General features: G+C 39.0%; 1 protein-coding gene across 3 annotated transcripts in view; it reads left to right on the top strand.

Annotated features, from left to right (window-relative positions):
- Positions 1-24,599, top strand: part of SRGAP1 (SLIT-ROBO Rho GTPase activating protein 1) — a 274,642-nt gene that overhangs the window by 166,084 nt on the left and 83,959 nt on the right. For all 3 annotated transcript variants that reach the window (XM_044227489.1, XM_044227490.1, XM_044227491.1), the window contains exons 4-6: positions 29-91; positions 21,757-21,939; positions 22,389-22,517. In XM_044227489.1, coding sequence (XP_044083424.1) covers positions 29-91; positions 21,757-21,939; positions 22,389-22,517 — 375 coding nt within the window. The remainder of the gene's footprint in view (positions 1-28; positions 92-21,756; positions 21,940-22,388; positions 22,518-24,599) is intronic.

The following is a 24,599-nucleotide window of genomic DNA, read 5'->3' on the forward strand; positions in this document are numbered from 1 at the left end:
AATAGTCTTAATTTCTTCTTTATTATAGAGCAAAGAGATTGCATTCCAACTTCATGAGGATTTGATGAAGGTCCTTAATGAACTCTATACGGTAAGTACATAATCTTTCTTCTTTTGCAAGAATCTTTGGTTTAGAATTTTGGTTTGCAGAAACATCGCTCTTAGAATTTATTCTAAACTAGGATGTTGATGGATGCTCCTGTGGTTGAAATGTGGAACCAAGTGGATAGATGCACACTACTACATTTGCCATATCCTCTCAATTTGGGGAGACTGTATTCAAGTAAATATGTATGTGCAATTAGCACACTTTTAAGAAACTAGAGTATAATTATCCCAGTAAGACATGTTTTTAACTGGTTGAATTATAGGTGATATGTACATATATTTAATTCCAGAGTATTTTGTCTTAAATTGTTACCATTATTAAATTAGCCATTCTGGAATTTGAGTAACTTAGAGTTGCTTTATTCCATTACTTTAATTAATTTTTTTCCCATTTTAGTTAAGTTATTTGGTTAATGACCTAATATATTAAAATTACATTTGGGCAGGTATATATTTTTCTCCTTGGCAATAATCTGCTTTTTTAAATTTAAATTTTATTCAGGTTACTGTATATAATCATAAGAAATTAAATAACTTAAAACTATTTTATTTAAAAAAAAAAAAACAGTGAGGTTGCAGGTTGGAATTAGTCATATGTCCATGTAAATTCTTTTTATACTTAATGATCATATTATTAAACACAAATTCCTTCTGGAGGAATTTGATGAGTTTTTATTTTAAAAGAAAGAACAACATAATGAGAAATGAATAATATTAATTTGTATAGCTATAGATATTTGCATTTTTATTGTATAAGATTATTTGAATTCTTATTTATAGGCAAATTAAACCTGAAACATTATTAACATATGTTTCTTGATTTACAAATCCCATTAGTTCTTAAAAAGCCATGTGTGTAAAATGTGATTTTGTAAATCGTTTTTAATGCTCCATTGATACTTACTAATTAAAAGACACTGTAGTTTTAAGCTTTTTATTTATAAAATGAGTGATATTCTTATGAAATTCACTTTCCAGTTTTTCATACATGTGTGATAAATTTGTATTTTTTTTCTTATATATATATATATTTTTTTTAATTTCTTTTCAGTGTAACAGAATTCATTGTTTTTGCACCACACCCAGTGCTCCATGCAATACATGCCCTCCTTAATACCCACCACCTGGCTCCCCCAACCTCCCAACCCCCCCTTCAAAACCCTCAGATTGTTTTTCAGAGTCCATATTCTCTCATGGTTCACCTCCCCTTCCAATTTCCCTCAACTCCCTTCTCCTCTTCATCTCCCTATGTCCTCCATGTTATTTGTTATACTCCACAAATAAGTGAAACCATATGATACTTAAAAAAATGTATTTATTTTAAAGAGAAGGCATAGGAGTGGGGGAGGGGCAAAGGGAGAGAAAGTCTTAAGCAAATGCCTCACTGAGTGCAAAGCCCCACATGGGGTTAAATCTCACAACCCTGAGATATGACCTGAGCCAAAACCAGAGTCAGTTGCTTAACCAACTGCCACCCAAATGCCCTGCTAATGAAATTGAGGTTTTGATGATAAAGGCCATTTATTAGCTCATTATTTTTTGTGTGATTTGTTCATTTCTGATACCCTAAGTTGGCAACCATTTTTGGATTTAGAATTTAAAAGTTAAGTGAACATCATGCCTCTGAGGCATCCAAAGAAAAAATTCTATATCTTCTTCCACCGAACTATTCTAAGATGAGAGCTTTGTGACATTTTCCTTGTGGATCCTTTTGCTTGGACATTGTTTTGCCTAGAAATATAAATCAATCTCTAATACTTTAAAAAATAGATCTTTCTCGGGCGCCTGGGTGGCTCAGTGGGTTGGGCCACTGCCTTTGGCTCAGGTCATGATCTCGGGGTTCTGGGATCGAGTCCCATGTCGGGCTCTCTGCTCAGCAGGGAGCCTGCTTCCCTCTCTCTCTGCCTGCCTCTCCATCTACTTGTGATTTCTCTCTGTCAAATAAATAAATAAAATCTTTAAAAAAAAAAAAAAAATAGATCTTTCTCCCTCTGACCTCTCCCCTCTCATGCTCTCTCTCGTTCTCTCTCAAATAAATAAAAAAATCTTAAAAAAAAAAAAAATGGGTTCCTGGGTGGCTCAGCTGGTTAAGCAGCTGCTTTTGGCTCAGGTCATGATCCTGGAGTCCTAGGATCGAGTCCCACATCGGGCTCTCTGCTCGGTGGGGAGTCTGCTTCTCCCTCTGACCTCTCTCCTCTCATGCTCTCTCTCTCTCTCAAAGAAATAAATAAAATCTTTTAAAAACAAAATAGGTCTGCTGATTGTCATGACATCATAGAAAAGAGCATATTGATTATGGTCTGAAGCTAGTAGTACTAGTCAAAGCAACAATGGCAGAGTAAACTTGATTATTGAGTATGAGGAAAATTAGTAAAATGCTGTGTGAAGATTTTATCTCAGAGAGGGATGTGCGTAGTGAAATTTTTCCTCTGTTCAGCCTATCAAATGGACTTACGCATTTATCAGACTCTACGTAGATATATCAAGTAAGCTGATATCTCAAAACTCTCATCATTATTTCTGAGCCTAAAAGACTAAAGGAGCCAGGTTCTAGAAAAGGCCACTGGAGTTTCAGTGACCCTGTCAGGGTCATTTAACCTCTCAGAATCAGTTAAGAAACTAAGGGGTATGGGGCGCCCGGGTGGCTCAGTGGGTTAAAGTCTCTGCCTTTGTCTATGATCCCCCTGGGATCATAACCCCACATTGGGCTCTCTGCCAGCCGGGAGCCTGCTTCCTCCTCTCTCTCTCTGCCTGCCTCTCTGCCTACTTGTGATCTCTCTCTCTGTCAAATAAATAAATAAAATCTTTAAAAAAAAAAAAAAAAGAAAGAAAGAAAAAAAGAAACTAAGGGATGGTAGAGGTGAGCACTGAGGTTCACTTTAAACTCTTGGAAAAAAAATTTATCTTGAGGCACCTGGGTGGCTCAGTGAGCTGAGCATCTGACTCTTGATATTGGCCAACCTCTTGAGCTTGGGGTCTTGAGTTCAAGCCCCACATTGGACTCCCTACATTTGGAAAAAGAAAGATCTTAACCAGAGAGCATGTTCATCCAAGGTCAGAGGTCCTATTCCTTTGGGAAAGACCTTCATTACACACACACACACGTGTACATAGTTCACTATAAAAGATAATGATGTTTGGTCTCTCTTGCCCTTTAAATTCAAATATACAAATTCTGTCTTATTGAAATGATATCTATTCATTTTACATATTCAGCTTACATTTGGGAAGAAAAGATGAGGATTATTTGAACAGGGGACCAGGAGTTGGGGGAGTGCTATTGAGGTTTCTTGTGCAAACATTGACGGGTCATGGATAGATGATCATCAGAGTTACATCATGCATAGAAGTTTGTACAGCAGATGATGTAGTAATGATTGCTAAAGCAACAGGTACAAAATATGTAGCCTTAAGCAACTGAGGATGCTATTGAATTCCTTTTTTTTTTTTTTAATCTCTTGATACTCCTTCAGAGTCAAAAACATCTGAAAGTACATTAGCTTCCGTACACGGGTATAGCTGATGAGCGCTGAGCGCTTTTTTAAAAATTACAGTCAACCTCAGTGGTGAGCAGCAGCCTTATGTGTGGCTTTCCTTACCCAAAGATATTTCTCCCAGAGGCCTCTTGGTTATTCCAAACATTCTATCAGAAGGTTAAAATACAAACACCCAGAAGGAGCCAAAAGAAATGCCTTATGATCATTTATACCTTAGAGTGAACCGTGTTTTATCAGATCCTTTGAGTAGAGGTGTGCGTCGGACATAAAGGCCAGACTTCTGAGCAGAGGAGAGAGGATGGTGGCATCAGAGTGCCATCCAGAAGGGGAGGAAAGGCTTTGAGGACATTCATACCCTTCTCTATATTTTTTCCTCAACCTTGCCTTTATTTGCAGAAACAGAGCCTCAGGATGATTGTGTCTCACCTGAAAGACACATAGGGCAGAAGAGTTAATTCTCTTATTCAGCCCTCATATTTTGTATTCAGGCCCTCACCTGATTGGGTGAGGCTCACCCACATTGTTATGAGGACTAATTTATTTATTCAACAAACATTTTTAAGATTTATTTATTTATTTGACAGAAAGAGAGAGAGAGAGTGCGCATGTGGACAAGCAGGCAGAATAGCAGCTAGAGGAAGAGGGAGAAGCAGTCTCTGTGCGGAGCAGGGAGCCCAATGCAGGGCTCATTCCCAGGACCCTGAGATCATGACCTGAGCTGAAGGCAGACACTTAACAACTGAGCCACCCAGGCGCCCCCCCCCAACATTTTTAAAATGCCTATTAGAGTACCAGGCACTTTGGGATATACTGGGGATGCAGGTATGAGTACAAACAGGCCAAATTTTCTCAAGGCATTTATATTCTAGTGGGCAGAAAAAGACAGTAAAAAAATATATGTATAGTATGGCAGTTATAAGTACTAAAAGGATAAATCTGAATTAATACAGGCATTCAGAACAGTGCCTTGCCCACAGTAAATGCTTACTGAATGTTAGCTGCTAGTGTCACCCTGGTCATGTCATCCTCTTCGTCAGTCCTTGAGGGGGGATGGTAACAGCTCTTTGTCTGTGGATATCAGGATGATATCAGCAGTAATTACACATGACTCTTATATATTTATATACACACATATGTACACTTTTTCCTTATAATGGATATTTACTACTTTTGTAAAAAAGGAAAAAAGAAGATAACTTTCCCTAAAAAAAACAAATCAGGGCTGCCATTGGGTTAGTAGGGAGGTGGAAAAGCAAAAACAAAACAAGGATGACACGAAAAGTCAGAGGGGGCACTCAAAACAAATTTTGCCTTCATCAGTCTGGTAAACAGTGATTTAAATTGCTAAGACACTCCCCTAATACCAAAATCTCAACAGGTTATGCTGCATTTTAGCAGAAAAACAATAATCTGTCCTAAACTAATATGTCTTTGCTTTGCAGCATTATACTCAGCATTTTAAAAAAACAAAGGGCTTACCATCCTCAGTAAGCAAATTCTAACAAAGATTAACACAGACGGTCATGATAAATCCACATGAAATTGATCGGTAATTATGTGTAATTGATCATCACACTCCCTATACATCAGTGACACACATGGCTAGCTAGAGTCAAGAGGTGATCCATCCTCTGTTTCCATTAGCATTATGAGGAAAGAACTGAGAAAATGAAGATTTATCCAGCCCTTATCATGAGGCAAGCACATTATCTCATTCATTTCTTGTAGCAGCCCTAGGAGGCAGGTATTCCTAATCCCAGTGTAATGAAGGGGAACTGGGGCTCAGAATGATTAGCTTAGGATCACACAGTTAATGAATGCTCCAAAATCTAAACCCAGCCTCGTCCTCCCTAAGGCCCATCAGTTGTCCACCTGACAGCTGCCTGAGGGAAGGCGGAGCAGGGCAGGTGGGGGAAGGAAGGGTGGAACGTGATCTAATAGATAAAACTCATAGCTAAAACTCACACTGCATGCTCTCCTGGATACTTGTAAAAACTCATTTGAGCTTTCCAGACAGTCTGGTGGGTTACAGAATGGGAAACCCAAATGATTTTGCACTTTAGGCTTTAATGTTGGCGTATGATCTTTTAGAGTGCCTCTTTAAGATACAATCTTTCATTTATCTTGAATGTTATATGTGTCAACACCACCTGTGCAGCTGTGTATTCATACACAGTGATTACTGCTGAGGATCTATTGCTTGATACTCCATTCACCTTTGTTTCCTTCTTCTGACTGCACTTCTGATTTGCCTAACAAATGTAACTAGAAAATGGAAGGGCTGTCCTAGTACAAACCCAGAGGTGCTGAGCATCTTCTGTGGGAGTTGGAAAACGGGGTTGCTACATGTACACAGATATCCACCCTGGTCTTTACATATCTTTGAACCACTTATCTGTTTAAAATGATAAAATAAAAAACTAATTATTTTTTAGAAGGGCTGAGAGGGAAGACACTGTTTGTTATTTCAAGCCCTTCCTTGAAAACTCCACCTCAGAGGACTGCTGAGGAAAGCTTTCTTGGCCGGCTTCTGAGCCTCCCAAGAACCAGGAGCTAATGCATTCTTCTGTAACAAAGAAACATGCCCAAGGCAAGGTTGAAATGTCATTCCGAGAGCCCAAGATACTCGCCACCACATATGGGAAGATTTTTCTCTGAGCCTCAAAAAGGGGTTTTTATTTATTTATTTATTTATTTAGGCTAAGTATTTATTTTAGCTGGAGGGCATTTTAAGTATTTGAAATACCTATCTTTGTAGTGAAAATGAAAATTCATTCCTTTGAGATGGACTATGAAAAGGTCTCATCTCAGAACAAAACACTGAACAAAGAGAAATAAGGCAGAAAAGAGATGTGAAAAGCTCCTGAATTGAAACCTCCTGGGCAATACCACATTCTCCATGATGCCACCTGGAAAACTTTTTTAAAAAGCAATCTATTTAGAGATCTTGGGCTGACAAAGTGTTCATATATATCCTTCTGGCATATTATTACTAGACACTTCGATGGAAACAGAGAGAAGCGTTGGGATCAGATGACTCTGCCAACTTCTGAATTCTAATCTTGGGGTTGACACAGACTGACTTTGGAGACTAAGTTAGCTAATGTAGCCTGGCTTCATTTTCCTCCCAAAATGTTCGGGATTAATAAAATATTTCCCATTGCATAAGTCTCTGAGGACAGCTGCTTGATAAGAACTTTATACATAAATGCCTTTTAGGACACCCTGCTAATTAATGAAGCCAAATGATCCCAAGTGCCTGCTTGGAATTTTCATTTTCTCTCTGAGATTTGAGATTCAGTTACGGTTGGTGCTTATGAATTACAAATAAGACTGTCTTCTGAAAGAAGTGAGCAGTATGAACTGGGGATAAAAAATTATTTGGCTTAGAAATGAAAAAGAAAATGTTAGAAAGTATAGTTAAGAAAAAACAAAAAAAAAATCTAAAGATGTCATACCAGGGCACCTGGGTGGCTCTGTCAGTTAAGCGGCTGCCTTCAGCTCAGGTCATGATCGCAGGGTCCTGGGATCGAGCCCCACAGCAGGCTCTCTGCTCAGTGGGGCGTCTGCTTCTCCCTCTCCCTCTGCCTGCCGCTCTGCCTACTTGTGCTCTCTCTGTCAAATAAATAAATAAAAGCTTTTTTAAAAAAAAGAATGTGTCATACCAAGAATTCTTCTCAAGGAATATTTTATCCTGACTATAACAATTCCAAAATACAGTTTTATGACTTTTAAGTAGTTACAGTGCTTTAGTAGCTAACATCTTAATCAGAATGTTTTGTTTTTGTTGGGTACAGTATTTTGCATTGTTTATCATTGCTTATCAAGCCCAAATATATAGAGATAACAGATATACATAGAATAAATTAGGGGCATTTTGCTTCGATTTATTGTCTCCAAATGGACCAGGAATGTTCACCAATAAAAATATACAAGTCATGTGACAAAAAAAATCAAGATCTAAATCACTTGCATCCATTTCAGCGTATCTTAATACATGATTTTATAACTCACATGATTATCTGAATTTCATCCTACTGTAGGCTGATTGTAGAATTGTAGACTGTAGAATTTTAAGCGCTAAATGACCTTTAGAAATAATCAAATTAACTTCCTCATTTAAGGAGAATATTACAGAGGCTCAGATTTAGTGATTAACTAAAGTCCCGGGTTGAAACTGAAACCCAGGTTTTATTTTAATTTAGGTTAGTAAATAGTTTTCTATGCTGACTGCTTCAAGTGAGAGTTACCAGTCAGGCTTCCAATCTAAAAGAGTAAAGCTCAACCAGAACATAATAACAGCTCACTTTTGTCAGGTACCATTTTAAGCACTTTACATTAATTAGTTTTCTGAATTCCCCCAACAGCCTCATGGGTAGGTGAGGCACAGAGAGGTTAATATACTGCCAAAGGTCACACAGTTAGGAAGTCTCAGACCAGGCACATACTCTAATCTCTTTTTTACTGGCAATTATAATCTAAAGTTATTAGGTACCAACATTATGTACCAACAGAGGTTGAGAAAAATTCTGAGAGGAAAAGGCAAAAGTAGACAGGATTTCAGAAATAAGAGAGAGGGAGAGGGGGCAGGGAAGGTTTTGGAGGCAAAAGGAGTAATGTGAGCCAGTGCACACAATTTGGAAGAACATGAGGCATATTCATAGAATTTCCTTCTGGATCCATATCTAGAGAGAAAGGACAAGTCAGGAGTTCAAGGATTTTGAGAGAGTACCAAAATGAAATTGTCATGAACAGAGGGAAGCAAAAAATGGTTAGACATCTGGGGCACCTGGGTGCCTCAGTCAGTTAAGCACCTGCCTTCAGCTCAGGTCATGATTCTGTAAGTCCTAGGATTCTGTAAGTCCTAGGGCTCCCCACTCATCAGGGAATCTGCTTCTTCCTCTCCCTTTGCATGTCACTTCCCCTGCTTGTGCTTTCTCTCTGCCAAATAAAGTAATAGTCTTTAATAGGGGGGAAAAAAATGGTTGGACATCTCACCGAAAGCAGTTGAAACTCAAAAAGCTTCTTTGCACAGATTAAGTTCTTTCACCTTCCTTCTTTGTTCCCCTCACCTTTTTTTTTTTTTAAAATAAATGGAATGACATGTGTTGGATTTAAGGCACAGGATATGTTTCAAATTCCAAAGTATTTTTCACTGAAAGAAAAGGATTCTACACTGTTTTTTTCCATTGTAGTTGATGTTACAATTCTAAACATTGTAGGACTTTTGTTTTATGATTCCAAGTGTCTTGTGTTCTCCATTTAAATATTTCATTTATAACTTAAATGTCTAATGTGCCCATGTAATGCTGCATATGCGGGCAGGGGAGCAAGAGCCCCTAGCTTCAGGAGTCCCAAAGAGACCTGGTCCAGCCACTCGCTGCTGACACAATCCAAAGGCAGAGAAAGGAATGATGGTGAAACAGGAAAGGAATTTATTTCTGTGAGGCCACACGAGGAAGACAGGAACTAGAGTCTCAAAGACTGGCTCCAAAGTGCCAGAAATGCTCCAGGCTAATACCAGGAAAATGTGGGGCAAAGGTGTGTGCGTACGTGCAGGTGGGCAGTGAAGGTCAAATCCATTATTGCCTTGGGGGTCAATCAACAGATAGGGTCTTGCTGACTCAGGGCAGCCCTTATGGCTTGAAGGGGTAGTTTTGCTTCCCCTCAGAGAAGGCTTTGCCCTTAGAGTCTTCTACCTGAGCCAAGAGGCTAGCTGGAAAGAACCCCACTAGCAAGTCTGAGGTCAAAAGGGAGGAAGCTAACATCCTCTTTCAATGTTAAAGGCATGTGAGACATTTCCCGGAAAGAATTAAGTATTTAATACTGCGGGAGACTTTGAAATTCTAGTAAATTCTTTGGCTTTACATTTTACATATACTTTCCCCCTCAACCTAGCCAACTATTTCAACCTTTCCCATTGTCACTTCTGCCACTGTGTTCAAGGTGGTCCCGATTAATAAGCATTCCAGGTGCCAGCTCTTGGGTATTTTTTTCAGTAGATAAAACTTGTATTTCAGCGCCTCTGAAGACTGTCTGAAAACCCCTTTTGGAACAAGAGCTTCCTGAATGACCTTCTCTATTACTGACTGTTCTCTGTTGACTTGTTGGGCAAGGATTAAGTCTCTTGGCAGGTCTGTTTCTTTGATGCATAAGACAAAGACCATCCTTCTGTTCTTAGCCTCCAAGGTGTGAAAATAAACAAGTCAGCCTTGGTGGGACTGAGGCCATTGCGGGCTTAAAGGATGTGAAAGAAAGGTGTTTCACTTAGTGCCATAGCACCCATTAAGCATTCACTGAGTGTCAGTCACTCCTGCAAGAGCTTGATATATATTCTTTCATTTTCTCTCCACAGCAGCCTTACAGGTACTATTCTTAGTCACAGGTGAGGAAACATTCTACAAGTTTCCTTGTACAGGTGAGGAAACATTCTACAAGGCAAAACGTAGATTTGAACCCCAGTCTGGTGCCTGAGTTCAACTATTAGAGCTGGTGAGAAATGAAACTGTCTTTTAAGACCGTGCCCTCCTTCTGTGGAGGATGGTTGCCCAGCAAGTATGCGGAGGAGGCCTGTGGTCTGTGATGTCCTAGGATTTTCGGAATGCAGTTATTCAGCATTTGAACCAAATCTCAGAGTCTCTTCTCTGTCTCTAAGTCAGTTGAATGGGAAGCGCTAAAAGTATTGTTGCCTCTGCTGTAGACTTGTTACAGGGTCATCTCTGTTGTATCCAAGTAATACACACCCAGTGGCTGGGGCGGTGGGGGGAGCCTTTCAGCAAATATGGAGGTCCTGGAAATGCATCGATGACAAGCACGTGGCCCTGTCATCAGTGAGCTATACTCGTGAGCTATTTCCATGTTTGGTGTTAGATTCTGGACTAAGTAGAGAGACAGGTCTCCACAGCTCTGTGCAAAGCCCAGAGCCACCGGGGAGCCTGATTTCAGTGATAGTCACTGTGACACCTGATTTTAGTGATAAAGGAAGGATGGGAAGGGTGCTCCAAAAAGCAATTCGTACATGAGGCAAAGCACTGATGTGTGAAACCACATTGCCTGTGCAGGGAACCCCATGTGCTTGAATACTGCCAGAGCATTAGCAAATCATTGGTGTAAAAATAAAGGAAGTAGTACGTTGGACTTCCTAAAAAAAATCCTCTGCCCTTTCCAGCATGTGAAGTACTTGAGAGATAAGGAAAATAAACAATGAATTTTGGAACACTGAAAAAAAATAAAATTTAATTAAAGAAAAAGAAAATATCCTTCACAAAATCAGAATTTTTTGGATACAGTGACATTTATTTCATGTTAGAAATCTCTGATAATTGTGAAATGGGCAGATATTATACCACATTAATTGCTCTCATGAAAAATTATTCTTAGGCACTAATGAACTGGTATCAATCAATAAGCAATAAAATATAATTGGATTTCTAGTAATAAAACATAATGGAATCAAATAGGACAAGGCCTATTTGTGGTACTCAAGAAATGTTTGCTGAATATGAATGTTTGTTGAGAGTTCATAAACAAAACCAATAACCCCTATCTATGACTGAAAGACTTAAATTAGAAACTGCCTCTAGTGACTATTGCAAATAGAGCTAGGACAGATAAAGATTAATAAGTACAGGTTACTCTTGTTACAAATAGAAACATTTTCTTTTTAATAAGGCCTACAATAATTTATCTTCTTTAGGATAAATTAGTCATTTTTTATTAAAAGTTTTTATTAAAGTAGCAAAATGTTGTGAAACTAATTGTAATTTATATTGCCACTTGAAAGCTGTTAAATTTAGCATTTGGAAAAGATGACTAGCACCCTGTTTTAGCTTAAATATTACAATAAAAAATAAAAGCATGTGTCAAATCTCTATATCACCCTGTACCTACCAAAGAGTTTTTGGGTTTTCCCCCCTTGATGATCACTTGATGATTGATCACTGATCAGCTTGGCAGCTAATTAAAGTCACAAGAGTGATAGATATCCTGGAATAAAGTTCATCAATATAACGGTACATTAGACAGGCTGTCCGGGCATTGTTCATTTCTAGATATTTTCTGTGCAACAGAGCAGATGAGTTATGGCCTCAGAGCCCATGGAGGATTTTAGGAAGAATCCTACTTTCTCAGTGTAGCATGGTGTACTACTGGCTGCCTCAAGTCAACAGAAGCAGAAGGAGATAATTTGTTGTTAAACTGGCTTTTCCTTTCAGTTAAAATTTATCTGGTATTTACCCTGACACTGAAAAAAATCACTCCCTTTATCCACTAAGAAGTATATTATATACACACACACAACTCAAATCATAAATTCTTATGGTATTTAGTTGGTGCGAGATTCGTATCTGAAATCAAGGACACACAGCATTTTCGAGTTGGAGAAGGCCTAGAGGATCACGCGGTCCAACCACCCCCTTGATAGGTGAGAAAGCTTCAGGTTCGAAGAGATGAGTGGTCTTGCCCCCAGGTCAGATGGGTGGATTGAGGGCTCACACCCTTGGATGTACAAGACAAGAATGCTCCTTCCCCAACACAGACTCCTGAAGCTGGAGAAGAAAACAGTCAATTTTCAACCGAAAACAAAAACATTAACGATGGCATGGATTCTGTCTTCCTATAGACTGCTAAATGCCATCCTATTTTCTTTCCTCTAAGTTTCATCAATTACTACCCTTTTAGTGGGATATTATTAAAATCCTCTTAGAAAATTTCTAGTTACACGATCAGTTTTTCCTTCTATGATTTGGTGCATTTTTTCTTTCATTCTACACCTTTCAATGTGTTTGAGAGGCACAGTTTGATTGTCCCCCTAATTTTGGTTATGTAGGGAGAGCTGATGTTGTCATCTCTAGCAGATAAGATTCAGGGCCTGATGAAGGGTCAGAAAGGCTGAGGTTACAGAGTTGTTCTCTAGCAAAGCAAGGATCAAAATCCAGATTTATTGGATTTCATAGACCTAAGCTGTTTCCATTGAACCTAGTGCTCTTTATAATTACTCTTCAATTGAATATAATCTGAAATTATAATTACTATTTTTAATTACTCTTGAAACAAAACTTCAACATTACATTAAATAGTAATATAATTATTCTTTTATTTTCTTTAGCCATGTTTCCTCCCTTGCATATATGTCTTCTCTATTTTCCCTTGTGTTTATTCTCTGCATTTCTGTTGCCCTGTCTTTTAGTTGGTTGGCAGGCCCTAGTCAGCAAGGTCCAGAATCCCAGACAGTGCCTTTTGTTCAAAGCATTTGTTTGAGTTATAAATATAATTTGATGATAAATTCAGACTCTTGTACTGATTTCATTTCAGTGGAGCCACAACATACCTCAAGTTTTCCTTCATAAACTAGCTGTAAAGGCAACATCTCATGCTATTTAATTGTCAATCTTGATCTATTTGCTCATTCTAAAGAGCTTTGCTAAAATTCCTTATTTATTTATTTATTTATTTGACAGACAGAGATCACAAGTAGGCAGAGAGGCAGGCAGAGAGGAAAGGGGGAAGCAGACTCCCTGTTGAGCAGAGAGCCCGATTTGGGGCTCGATCCCAGGACCCTGAGATCATGACCTGATCCAAAGGCAGAGGCTTAACCCACTGAGCCACCCCGGTGCCCCTAAAATTCTTAACATATACATAAGTGGCCTAAATGGAAATACCACCAATTTCCTTCCCTTTACCTCTATCAGAAATGATAATCTTGGGGTTCCTGGCTGGCTCAGTTGGTAAAGCATGAGACTCTTGATCTTGGGGCTGTAAGTTTGAGCCCCATTTTGGGTGTAGAGATAACTTAAAAATAAAATATTTATTTAACAAAAAGAAATGATCATCTTTCCTGTCATGGAGAAATCACTGCCTGTTTTTACCATGTGTTGTGATAGGGGAGCCTGGATGTCTCAGTCAGTTAAGTGTCCAGTTAAGCATCCAACTCTTGGTTTAGGCTCAGGTCATGATCTTAGGGTCCTGGGATCGAGCCCCACATCAGGCTCTGTGCTCAGTGTAGAGTCTGCTGGAGATTTTCTCTTTCCCTCTCCCTCTGTCCCCCTTACCCCACGAATACACACACAAGCTCTCTCTTTCTCTCTCAAAAATAAACAAATCTTTTTAAAAAATGTTTATGATCATTTTTTTCGAATATCAGTAACTGACATTTACTGTTCACTTATTATATGTCAGACTTTTGGGGCTCTTTTCATGTAAGGACACCTTTAATCCTTCCAACTACCTTCTGCATTCCATGAGTGAGAATGATACACTGGTTTCACTGTGAGGAAATCGAGGCACAGAAATATTAAATTGCTTGCCCAAGATTACACCGTGAGTAAGTGCACAAGTAGGATTTGAACCCAGATAGCCCATTCTGTGAGGCTAAGCTCTGACTACCAGTATACCTCTCAAAGTTGAGTTCTCCCTATGTTATTTTGCAAATATAATGGAATTTTGTAAATTCTCTTTCGTTGACCTGTGGAGAGCCATATCAGCCCAGGAAGAAGAGGTAAATTTTATGAGAGTTCATCATGTCTGCCCTACAGACCACTCAGCACCTCAGGGGTCAGAACTTCTCCAGCCCAAATGCCACGAATGAGAACAACAGTGGTCTGTACCTCTTAGCTTAGAGCATAATATGAAGCTAAGTAATCTGTCCCTGGAGCCCACACACTTATTTCCACATCAGACCGTAGAAACTATCAAGAATCAAACTCTGCGCTCTGTTATGTGCTTCTGTGCATTCTATGATTTAATCCCCATTTCACCTCAGAGGAACGAGGGCCCAGTTAAGAGGCTTGCTTGCTAGGAAGCGGTGATAGCACAGGAACTCAAATCTGGTTCTGCCTGGCTCTGGAAGCTGGGAGTTGGCTCAGTGCCCTAAAGAGCAGGAAGGCTCGAGGTAGCAGGTGGAAGGATCCTGGCATGCAGTGGTAATGGGTGTTCTCTGACAGGCCCTTCCTACCTGCTGGCCCTGTTGAAAATAAGCCCTTGGAGAGGCGCCTGGGTCGCTCAGTCTGGGAAGCATCGCATTCAGCTCAGGTGATGATCTCAGGGTCCTGGGACTGACCCTGGCAGCCCGGGCTCCCTGCTTAGCAGGGGCCTGCTTCTCCCTCTCCCTCTACCGCTCCCCCTGCTTATGCTCTCTCACTCTCAGATAAATAAATAAAGTCTTTAAAATAATAAAATAAAATAAGCCCTCGGAGACATAGCATGGCCAGGCAGAGTCCATAACCTGGACTGAGGCTGTGTGGCCCCTGGAGGGCCAGGTTCCCTGCAGCACAGCCCCTGGGGCTCAGCGTAGGGTGGCCCAAGGGTCCTACTTTCCTGGGGAACCCAAGAATTTGCTGGGAAACAACAGGAACAGGCTTCCAAGGCTGTGTCCCTGACTTGGTGGTGGTGTTAGTCTGGCACTTGCAGAAACTTAGTTACAATTCACGCCTTCTCGTGTATTGATTGTAGAAAAAAGATCTTGATTTTGGGATGCTGACAGTTAGGGAAACTCCAAAAATGTAGTTTCTCAGAAGAGCTCTTAGTGACTGGTGAAGTTAGTAAACTAGCAGGCTACGTATGGAATATTGTCACAAATACACTGCTTTCCATTTCCCGTCAGCCGAACCACCACACCTTACTTTCCTTGGGGGCCGTGAACTCCAATGCTAACTGTATCTCATGGTGAATTTGAACTACTTAGCATCTCATTAGACCATTCCCAGGTATTTTATGGGCAATGCTGTTTTGAATGCCGGGGAGGGAGAAGAATAATTCGAGGCACATATTAGGTATTAGGAAATGTTCATTAAACGACTATATGAATGGACAGGCGGACTGTAAAACGGCTTCCTGTCCTTCATTTGTTTCTCACCAAATGCCTATTTTTTTTAAAGATTTTATTTATTTACTTGACAGAGAGAGACACAGCGAGAGAAGGAACAAAAGCAGGGGGAGTGGGAGAGGGAGAAGCAGGCTTCCTGCTGAGCAAGGAGCCCAGTGTGGGACTTGATCCCAGTACCCTGGGATTATGACCTGAGCCAAAGGCAGACACTTAAGGACTGAGCCACCCAGGCGCCCCCTAAATGCCTATTTTACTCCCACTGTCTAGAAGCAGTATCGAGAATCCAAAGGCACACAAGACCCTGCTGGTGCCCTGGGTGAACTTAAGGACAGTCTGTGATACTGGATGGCACACAGGTATCAGACCTGTGGCAGAGAGCCCGAAGTGCTGTCAACAAGAAGGCCTTGGCAGTTGGAAGAACACAATAGCTCTGGTGGGGGAACCAGGGAACACTTAGCAATGGGTGAAATCTGAATTTGCCTTGAAGGATGAGTCTAAACGTTAGGACAAGGTGTGGGGGGAAGACATCGCAGGCAGTGGGATTGGCTTGGGAGAAGGCCACAGAGGCAGGAAAGCACACATCCTGAGGAGGGAGTGTTCAGTGATTGACTTAGAGAAGTACCCAAAGTGCTGTTTGGGCCGGCATTAGGGCCAGACTGCCCTAACTCCATGGTGGAAGGAGACGTGTCAAGTCTGAGGAAATGTAGAGAGAGATAACAGGGAAAATGCCCTGTGACTCTTATCCTGGATTCACCTTCTTCCCATTCCCTCCTATTTTATGCTAAATGAGATTACTTCACACCCCCAAATCCTCCTGCTTAGCTTCACGGGATTGCTGCTAAAATACGGCTCTGATCATACCGTTTACACCCCCGTGGAGTCATGAACACCCATCGAATACTTTTAAATAATTTTTTTGGTTGAGGTGTCAAGGCTCTCCTGTCTGGCCCGACAAATGCTGCAGTCTCATCCTCCAGCCCAGTGACCAGCCATCCACTTCCCAAGCTCTTCTCTAGAGCCCCTTCCCGAAGTTATGGTCTACACATGCCCACCATACCTGTGTGTTCTCCCTACTCCACATACCTTTGCTGGCACTCTCCCTCCAGCTTGAATGTCCTCGCCCTTCATCTGTGTCCATCAGATTCTCCAAGGCCCATTTTTTAATCTCCAAAAATTTAAGCTCTTAGAAGTAAGAAACCAAGTCCCTATTTTTACACCCATCATTGCCTTATGGACAGTAAATACCAAGCAAATGGTGAGTGAATAAATAATTATCTTTCAGCCCTCTTTCCCTCTACTCCTAAATATAACCAAGAGCAGCTGTATCTCCCAGGAAAGGGGCCTTCCATTTTTATCGTGCTTTAGAATTTCCAAAGGTTATAGCCTATAGCAGTCTAGAATACCCAGTCTGGAACCTTACTGCCAGGGTTTCAACCATTGGTCTGCCAGTTACCAGCTATGTGACCTGGGGCGACTTAGTTCACCTCTCAAGGCCCTTCTTGTCTTATCTGTATAATAGGAAGAATAAAGGTATGTGCCTCATAAGAGTTTTTTAGAAGGACTGAATAAGCTATTATTTATAAAATGCTTAGAATGATACATGGCACATAGTAAGTGTTATATAATGCTTCGTTTGCTAAACATATACATATTACATACATATGTTAATGGTATACATTATATACATACACACACACACATATTATAAGTACTCAGTAAAGTTTTACATGCACACATATGTAGGGATGCACAATTGAATGTCCACAATGACCTTGTAAGGTGAGAAGTATAAAGTAAATTCCCCCCACCTGGTAACTGGTAGACTCATTCTTAGAACCATGCCTTCTAACTTCTGTGCCAGTAGTCAGAAAGTAAAACGTAGAACCTTAATACACTGCTTCTTCAAACATGTGAACGGTTCAGATACATAATGGTTTCATGACACTAAATATTAAAATTCACTGGGGCGCCTGGGTGGCTCAGTGGGTTAAGCCGCTGCCTTCGGCTCGGGTCATGATCTCAGGGTCCTGGGATCGAGTCCCGCATCGGGCTCTCTGCTCAGCAGGGAGCCTGCTTCCCTTCCTCTCTCTCTGCCTGCCTCTCTGCCTACTTGTGATCTCTCTCTGTCAAATAAAAAAAATAAAATCTTAAAAAAATATATTTAAAATTCACTGTAGATATTTTAATTATTTTGATTTAAAGTACAGGAGTAGTGTCAGATACATTATATGGGTCTGTCCGTAAGGGAAAAAATGTTAACAACTTCTGTGCAAAAGTTTTTGCGTAGGATTTCACAATTGCAAAGAAATCTATTTCACTGTATTCTTCTGCAGTTAAGAGAAGATGGAGTAGGAAAGATATGTTGAGTGTGTTCAGTGGAGAATTATGCATGAGGTTTTAGTAGAGAAGAATTCAAATAGGAAAATGTGTTATTGGAGTACATTTAAATGGATATATGCCTATCATGTCATTTGGAATGCAAATGCTTGTGTTTGCAATTAAGCTGATGGAGAAGCTATTATTTTCTTTGCAGTATGTATTCAAAATTCACCTTTAAAAATAAGAGCTTTCTTCTAGTTCTCTGAAAAAGAGAAAACTGTCTGTTATTTTATTTTAAATACAAAACACATTTAATTCTGTCAACAGCTTACGTTTTAAATAATGTAGTTTGTACTTGCATTCATTATCTACAATTAGAGTTCTCAAAAAGCTTTTAGTGTTTTTCTCCTCAACTTTTAAAATTAATTCATTGTTATTGTTAACATTTTAGAAAATAGTGGAAACCCTAAGTCACACTGGAAAACCGAACAAAGAAATTTCCTTCTGGAAATTACCATTGAACTGGGTAGAAAATTCTCAGCTATTGTGCTGAACCACATTATGATGGGATATTTACACCCTTTTCTTGGGTCAAGAATATTTTCCTTTGAACCCAGACTAGTTTATAAGAAACCCCATGCTGGCAGCCAGCTGAGGAACCGTAGTTCATAAGGCTTAGTTTGTGCAGATTACTTGCTTACACAGGTCCTCAGCATCTAAATAAAGCAAGAGTTCAAGTCTTTTCTTCAGGGTGTATTTAGGAGAAAAGAATGCTTAGATACCCAGGGCTGCCTGGGATGCCTTTTCATCTCTCTCTGGTGGGGTCACATGTTCTCATTTCTTCCTTTGACTATTAGCAAGAAGAATACAGACAGCTGAGAGAGAAAGAGGGAGAGTGAGAGAGACTTGTTGTTTTGATATTTTGGGTTTTTTTTTACCCTCTCTTTAAAGATGTAACTGGAACCAGGGCCCAAATGGTATGTGGGTTTGCAGGGTGTACAAACAGAGCCAAACCTAGAAATGCAAGGTGTGTCATCAATTCATTGACCTTACTGTTTGCCCAGCTGTAGGGTGACTCCCCTTGTCATCCCCCAGCTGCCCAGCTGCTGCTTAATGCTGTTTTATTTTTCTTTTAAACTGCAGTAGCCAACCAGACTTCTCCTGGACAGGTTTGATAATTACTAAAAACAGATAACTTAGCAATTACACACAGCTCAGGGAAAGCTGCCACAACTTTGCAGTTTCGTCCTTACTTTGTTCTTGTTCAGCAATGCCTTTAACGTGATTTGCTAGCTTATGTTTTAAAGGGAAGACATCATCAGATTTTGTGAAAATAAGTAAAGGCTCTTCATTAACCCCATGTTTGACACTTCAGATAGTCACCTTCAGAATGTGCATTAAGTTGAACCATTCTTAAGAATGCACTGACTTTGCCTTTCCTTTTTTTTTTTTCTTAAGATTTTATTTATTTATTTGACACAGAGAGAGAGATCACAAGTAGGCAGAGAGGCAGGCAGAGAGAAAAGGGGAAGCAGGCTCCCTACTGAGCAGAGAGCCCGATTCAGGGTTCGATCCCAAGACCCTGAGACCACGACCTGAGCCAAAAACAGAGGCTTTAACCCACTGAGCCACCCAGGTGCCCCTCCTTTTTTTTTTTTTTTTTTTAAGAATTTTTTAATTTATTTGTTTGACAGAGAGAGAAATCGCAAGTAGGCAGAGAGAGAAGGGGGGAAGCAGACTCCCCACCAAGGAGAGAGCCCACTGCTGGACTCAATCCCAGGACCCTGGGATCATGACCTGAGCCAAAGGCAGAGGCTTAACCCACTGAGCCGCCCAGGGGCCCCTTTCTGCCTTTTCTATAACCTACCAATACAGCAATTTCATATGCTTCAACCTAAATAAATATATTCCACTGATGCTTCCAGTTCCCAAACTATTTTAAAACTCATCTTTTTGAAATGAAAAAAAGCAAGTTCCTTACTTCCAAATGTTACATTAAATCTCTTCTAAACAACTACATTTCAGTTATAAAATTGACTCTGAATAATTTATGGGTTATTTATAAATGTAATAAAATCCATTTTATGTGGATGAGAATTTGACATAATTTATGGGAAAGCACCACCACCGATGTTTGGATGCTAAGTTCTGGTATGTTCCTTGATACGTCTCTTGAATTAGAGTCATACCTTACCTGTATTGTCTCTTTTAAGCAGTATAATTGTGCTTAAAAATAAACAAGGTTTAGAAATGGCCCAGATTTCTGACTCTGCTTATAAAAGCAGATTGAAATATATTGTAAAACTGTGATTTTTGAGGTAAAATCTTTTAAAATCTTTGACCATTACTTTGGATCTACAAGTACAGGGATTATATACAGATATGATAGTTACTATAACAGTAAATATACTTATTTAATATTTGAAAAAAATGTTTATTAAAAAAGCATCCATGTTTTCTAAATGCTTTGGGAAATAACTATGTAGATCAAGTTTTTTTTTTTCCAAAACAGCAGAGTGTTAAATTGGCAATATGTGTCAAAAATCTTGAAAATGTGCAGATTGTCTAACTCTGCAGTTCTCCTTCTGAAAAATGTACCATAAAAATTTTTTTAAAAATTTAAATTAAAAAAAAGAAAATGTACCATGGAAAATGTGATCATTTTGTGCATAAATATTTCTGGGACAATAATAAAACCAAATGTCTAAAGATTTAAAATTTTTTAATTTTTAAATTTTAAATTTTTAAAATTTTAAATTGAGAATCATTTATATAAGTTTACAGCATACATGGAAAAGACACATTACAAAATTTTATTTTCTATATGTTCCTAAATATATTAAAATGTAACTTACGCATATCATTTCTAAGAGAAGAAATAAGATAGGATATATATCAAGGGTTTCAACACAGCTTCATTTATAAAGCAGAAAGTTGAAATATCATAAAATGTTCAACAATAGGAAATTAGTCAAGCTATGTCCCAGTCATATAAAGAACTATTATTCAGGCTTTAAAATTGTATTTTAGAAGAATATTTAGTAATAGAGAAAAGTGTTCTGATATATTAAGTGAAAAAAGGAGATAGAAGGGGCACCTGGATGGCTCAGTCAGTAAGCGTCATGATCCCAGAGCCCCCCATAGGGGTTCCCTGCTCAGTGGGGAGACTGCTTCTCCCTCTTCTTCTGCCTGCAGCTCCCCCTGCTTGTGCTCTTTCTCTTTCTTTGTCAAATAAATAAAATCTTTAAAAGTTAAAAAAAAGTAGATTAAAAATTGTTAATATAGTATGGTACAAAATTTTTTAAAGGAGAAATATGTGTCATTTTCGGATAAGAGAGTGTGTGTGTATGTGTGTGTGTGTATGTGTGTGTTTGTGTGTGTGTGTTTTCATAGGAAAAAGACCAAATGGCTGTACCAAAAATCTTAACAGTGGTTATCTCTGCTTTTTATTTTCTTTTTTGTGTCATATGTTTTCTACATTGAACATACAGTACTACTTTGTGTTCAGAAAAACAGTGTTTTTAAACTGAAACTATGTGTGAACCTTAATATTTGCATTTTGTATTTTGGCCAGTAGACTTTATGCAAAAAAAAAAAAGTCTCCTTAGTAAGAGCTGTACTAATTTGGAGTTTTTTTAGAAGTCCAAAACTGGGGTAAAATTTATCCATGAGTGATGTTTTATTCTGCAGATTAATAATGCAGAGATTTTAGAGAACACTTTTGAGCTTAAGAGAACTTTTCAAGTGCACTGAAAGCATGCCTGAGACTCTAAATCATTTTTTCATCAAATCCTGTCCCCTAAGTGCCTCTTCCTGGCAGGTGAATTTGCATATTTCTCTTTGCTTTACTTAGAAGCAATAGTCCATAATTCATCTATTTGACTAACAATCTGGCTCTCCCCCTGCCAGTTGGAAGGTGATATTTTTAACATATTCCTCACACAATGGCTTCCATTCACTCTTGGAGTTACAGACCAGCATCTTGTAACAATTTGGGTCCCATTTTCGCAGGTGATGAAAACATACCATATGTATCACGCAGAGAGCATCAGTGCAGAGAGCAAGCTGAAAGAGGCTGAGAAACAGGAAGAGAAGCAAATCGGAAGGTCTGGGGATCCCGTCTTTCATATCAGACTGGAAGAGAGACATCAGCGGCGAAGCTCTGTAAAGAAAATTGAAAAAATGAAAGAAAAAGTAAGTGAAAAACATCACAGGGCCTTTCTGTCCTCACTTCGGGTGACAGTACTAAGAACACTGATGTAATAACCAATAGACGCACCTTGTAAATCATTGTGAAATGACACACATTTCCTCCCACAGGAATGAAAAATGTTTAAGAAACATAAAAATCATGTACTAACAGCTGGACATCATGTAGTGTTGAAGGCCAAGTACTCCGTATACAGTGTGGGGAACTTGAATATTAATGAAGAAGTTTCCTTGCAATTGGGCCTGAAGACCAAATACGTTGTTGGGTACTTTTAGTTATTTAAATCGGATTCAAAATGTACTTTTCTCCGAGGACTTCAGAGGTCATTGACATATGTAGAATACATTGTTTAGATTAGTAGAAAGTCATGTATCTCTCTCTGACTAAATGACTTTGTTGTCTTTCTCAATACCTGGCTCATCTCCATTTCCAGAGACAAGCAAAGTATTCAGAAAATAAGCTAAAATCGATTAAGGCACGGAATGAGTATCTCCTAACCCTTGAAGCAACCAATGCCTCAGTTTTCAAGTATTATATTCATGATCTTTCAGACTTAATTGACGTAAGTACTTGAAGTTTTTATATTTTCCATATATTTTTAAATTTTTTTTAACTTTTTTTTTTTTAATGATCTCTTCTCCCAACTTGGGGCTCAAAGTCATTACCCCGAGATCAAGAGTCACTCACTTTTCCAACTGAACCAGCCAGGCACCCCTATATTTTCCAGCATAGTCTAAATTAATTAGCAGTAACTGTATTTCATTGATTCAAATACACCCTCATTTCTCAAACCAATGTTATTTTTTATAATACTCAGAAGGAAAAACTGCTGCCAATTAAACCATACATGATACTAAAACACTATCAACTATAAGATGCACATGAAAAAATGTGTATCCTACAACCAAAGAAAAGCAAATGATTAGGTTCTGTGAAACTATGAGTTCCTGGTGAACTCAGCTAGGAAAGGACCCAGTCATTTTTAAATTATGCAACGGCACAGCCCTAACTGCATTCATTAATTCAAAGTATATTTCTTGGGCCCTACTATTGTTAGGTGCTCAGGCTGTGGAATCATATACAGTTCTTTTTTGTTTAAGTTTTTATTTTAACTCTGGTTAGTGAACATAATAGTGTATATGAGTTTCAGGAGTACTATATCATGATTTGGAGTTCAGTATCATTCAAAACAGCAGCCCTGGCTCATCACAAGTGCCCTCCTTAATCCCCCTCATCTATTTTACCCATCCGCCCACCCCCAAGCATTTACAGAGCTCACCTTCAGGAATGCAAAGTGGAAAAGGCAGATGTTAAGCAAATGACTACAGACATGATAGCTTTGTTCCTGGTTGTGGTAAATACTATAGGCAAAGTAGAGTTAAGCCACGTTTATAAATTTATCTAACACTGTACTTTGCCTCCAAGGATATGCTATCAAAAGCAGTAATTGGGCTCATTTAGAATTCTCCAAGCGTAGACACCTGGGTGGCTCAGTCCGTTAAGCATCTTCCTTGGGCTCAAATCATGATCTCCGTGTCCTGGGATGGAGCCCTGTGTCAGGCTTCCTGCTCAGCAGGGAGCCTGCTTCTCTTCTCTCTCTGCCCCTCCCCTCCCTTCTCTCTTCCCACCTCTCCTCCCTCCTCCCTGCTCCTCTTGCTCCCTTGCCCTTCTCCCCACCGCTTGTGCACACACGTGCACACGCATTCTCTCTCGCTCTCGCTCTTGCTCTCTCTCAAATAAATGAAAATCTTTAAAAAAAACAAAAAAAACTCCAAGTATATATGTATACTATTACATCCACGCAGTGATTACTGCTATGATTCCCAATCTTTAACCCTCTGATCAGCCTTTCATTCAGAAAACCTCCAACACTGTAGGACACCGCACAGGTGAAACAGAAATCCCAGTCCAAAAACATCCATATCTTCAAATAGAAGGAAAAAACTCAGTGTGTTGTAAGAAAAGCACAGAGAAATAATAGAGGTTCAGAGAGATAATCTGATGGAAATTGACTCATGTGCTGCTTTGTATTGGTTGAATTCAACAGTTTTAAGATATGGTAAATTTTTTTTCCTGTGGCTCATAGTATCATAATTTAGATGTATAGTAAGTTAAAGCATTTTTATTTTTATGGTGAGTGTTTCATGGATTTAGCTATATTAGAGCCACAGTTTGGGACTTTTGCAAAAGAATTGTTAAATAATGAAATTATTTTTTCATTTATTAACACTGATGTGCCTCTTTTTTGAGTCTAAAAACAATTTTATCTTATACTATCATAATTTCTTTATACAGAACCCTTTAATAAATAAAACCAGGGAAAACTTTTTTCTGTTCATTTCATACAAGTATTTTAATCAAGTGATTAGTTTTATTTTAGCTCTGATGAAATGAATTTTTTCTGCTAGACTGCTAGATTTTCTGAGTAAAAATAAACAATTTTTTTATGACCCCTGTTTTCAATCTTATATTTGTAGGGATTCTGCAAAGTGTATGGAATAAAGGACTAATTCTTTGTAACTACTTCACTTGGTTATCTTTTGGTTTAGGGCTTATTTTTGGAGTACTTGGTTAGACCCAAGCCAGTTTAACACAAGGAAAAGTCTCTATGTATTGAAAAGCATTTTTGTACCACCCGCAAGGT

This window comes from Neovison vison, chromosome 12 (assembly GCF_020171115.1).
Source record: "Neovison vison isolate M4711 chromosome 12, ASM_NN_V1, whole genome shotgun sequence".
Classification (NCBI taxonomy): Eukaryota; Metazoa; Chordata; class Mammalia; order Carnivora; family Mustelidae; genus Neogale; species Neogale vison.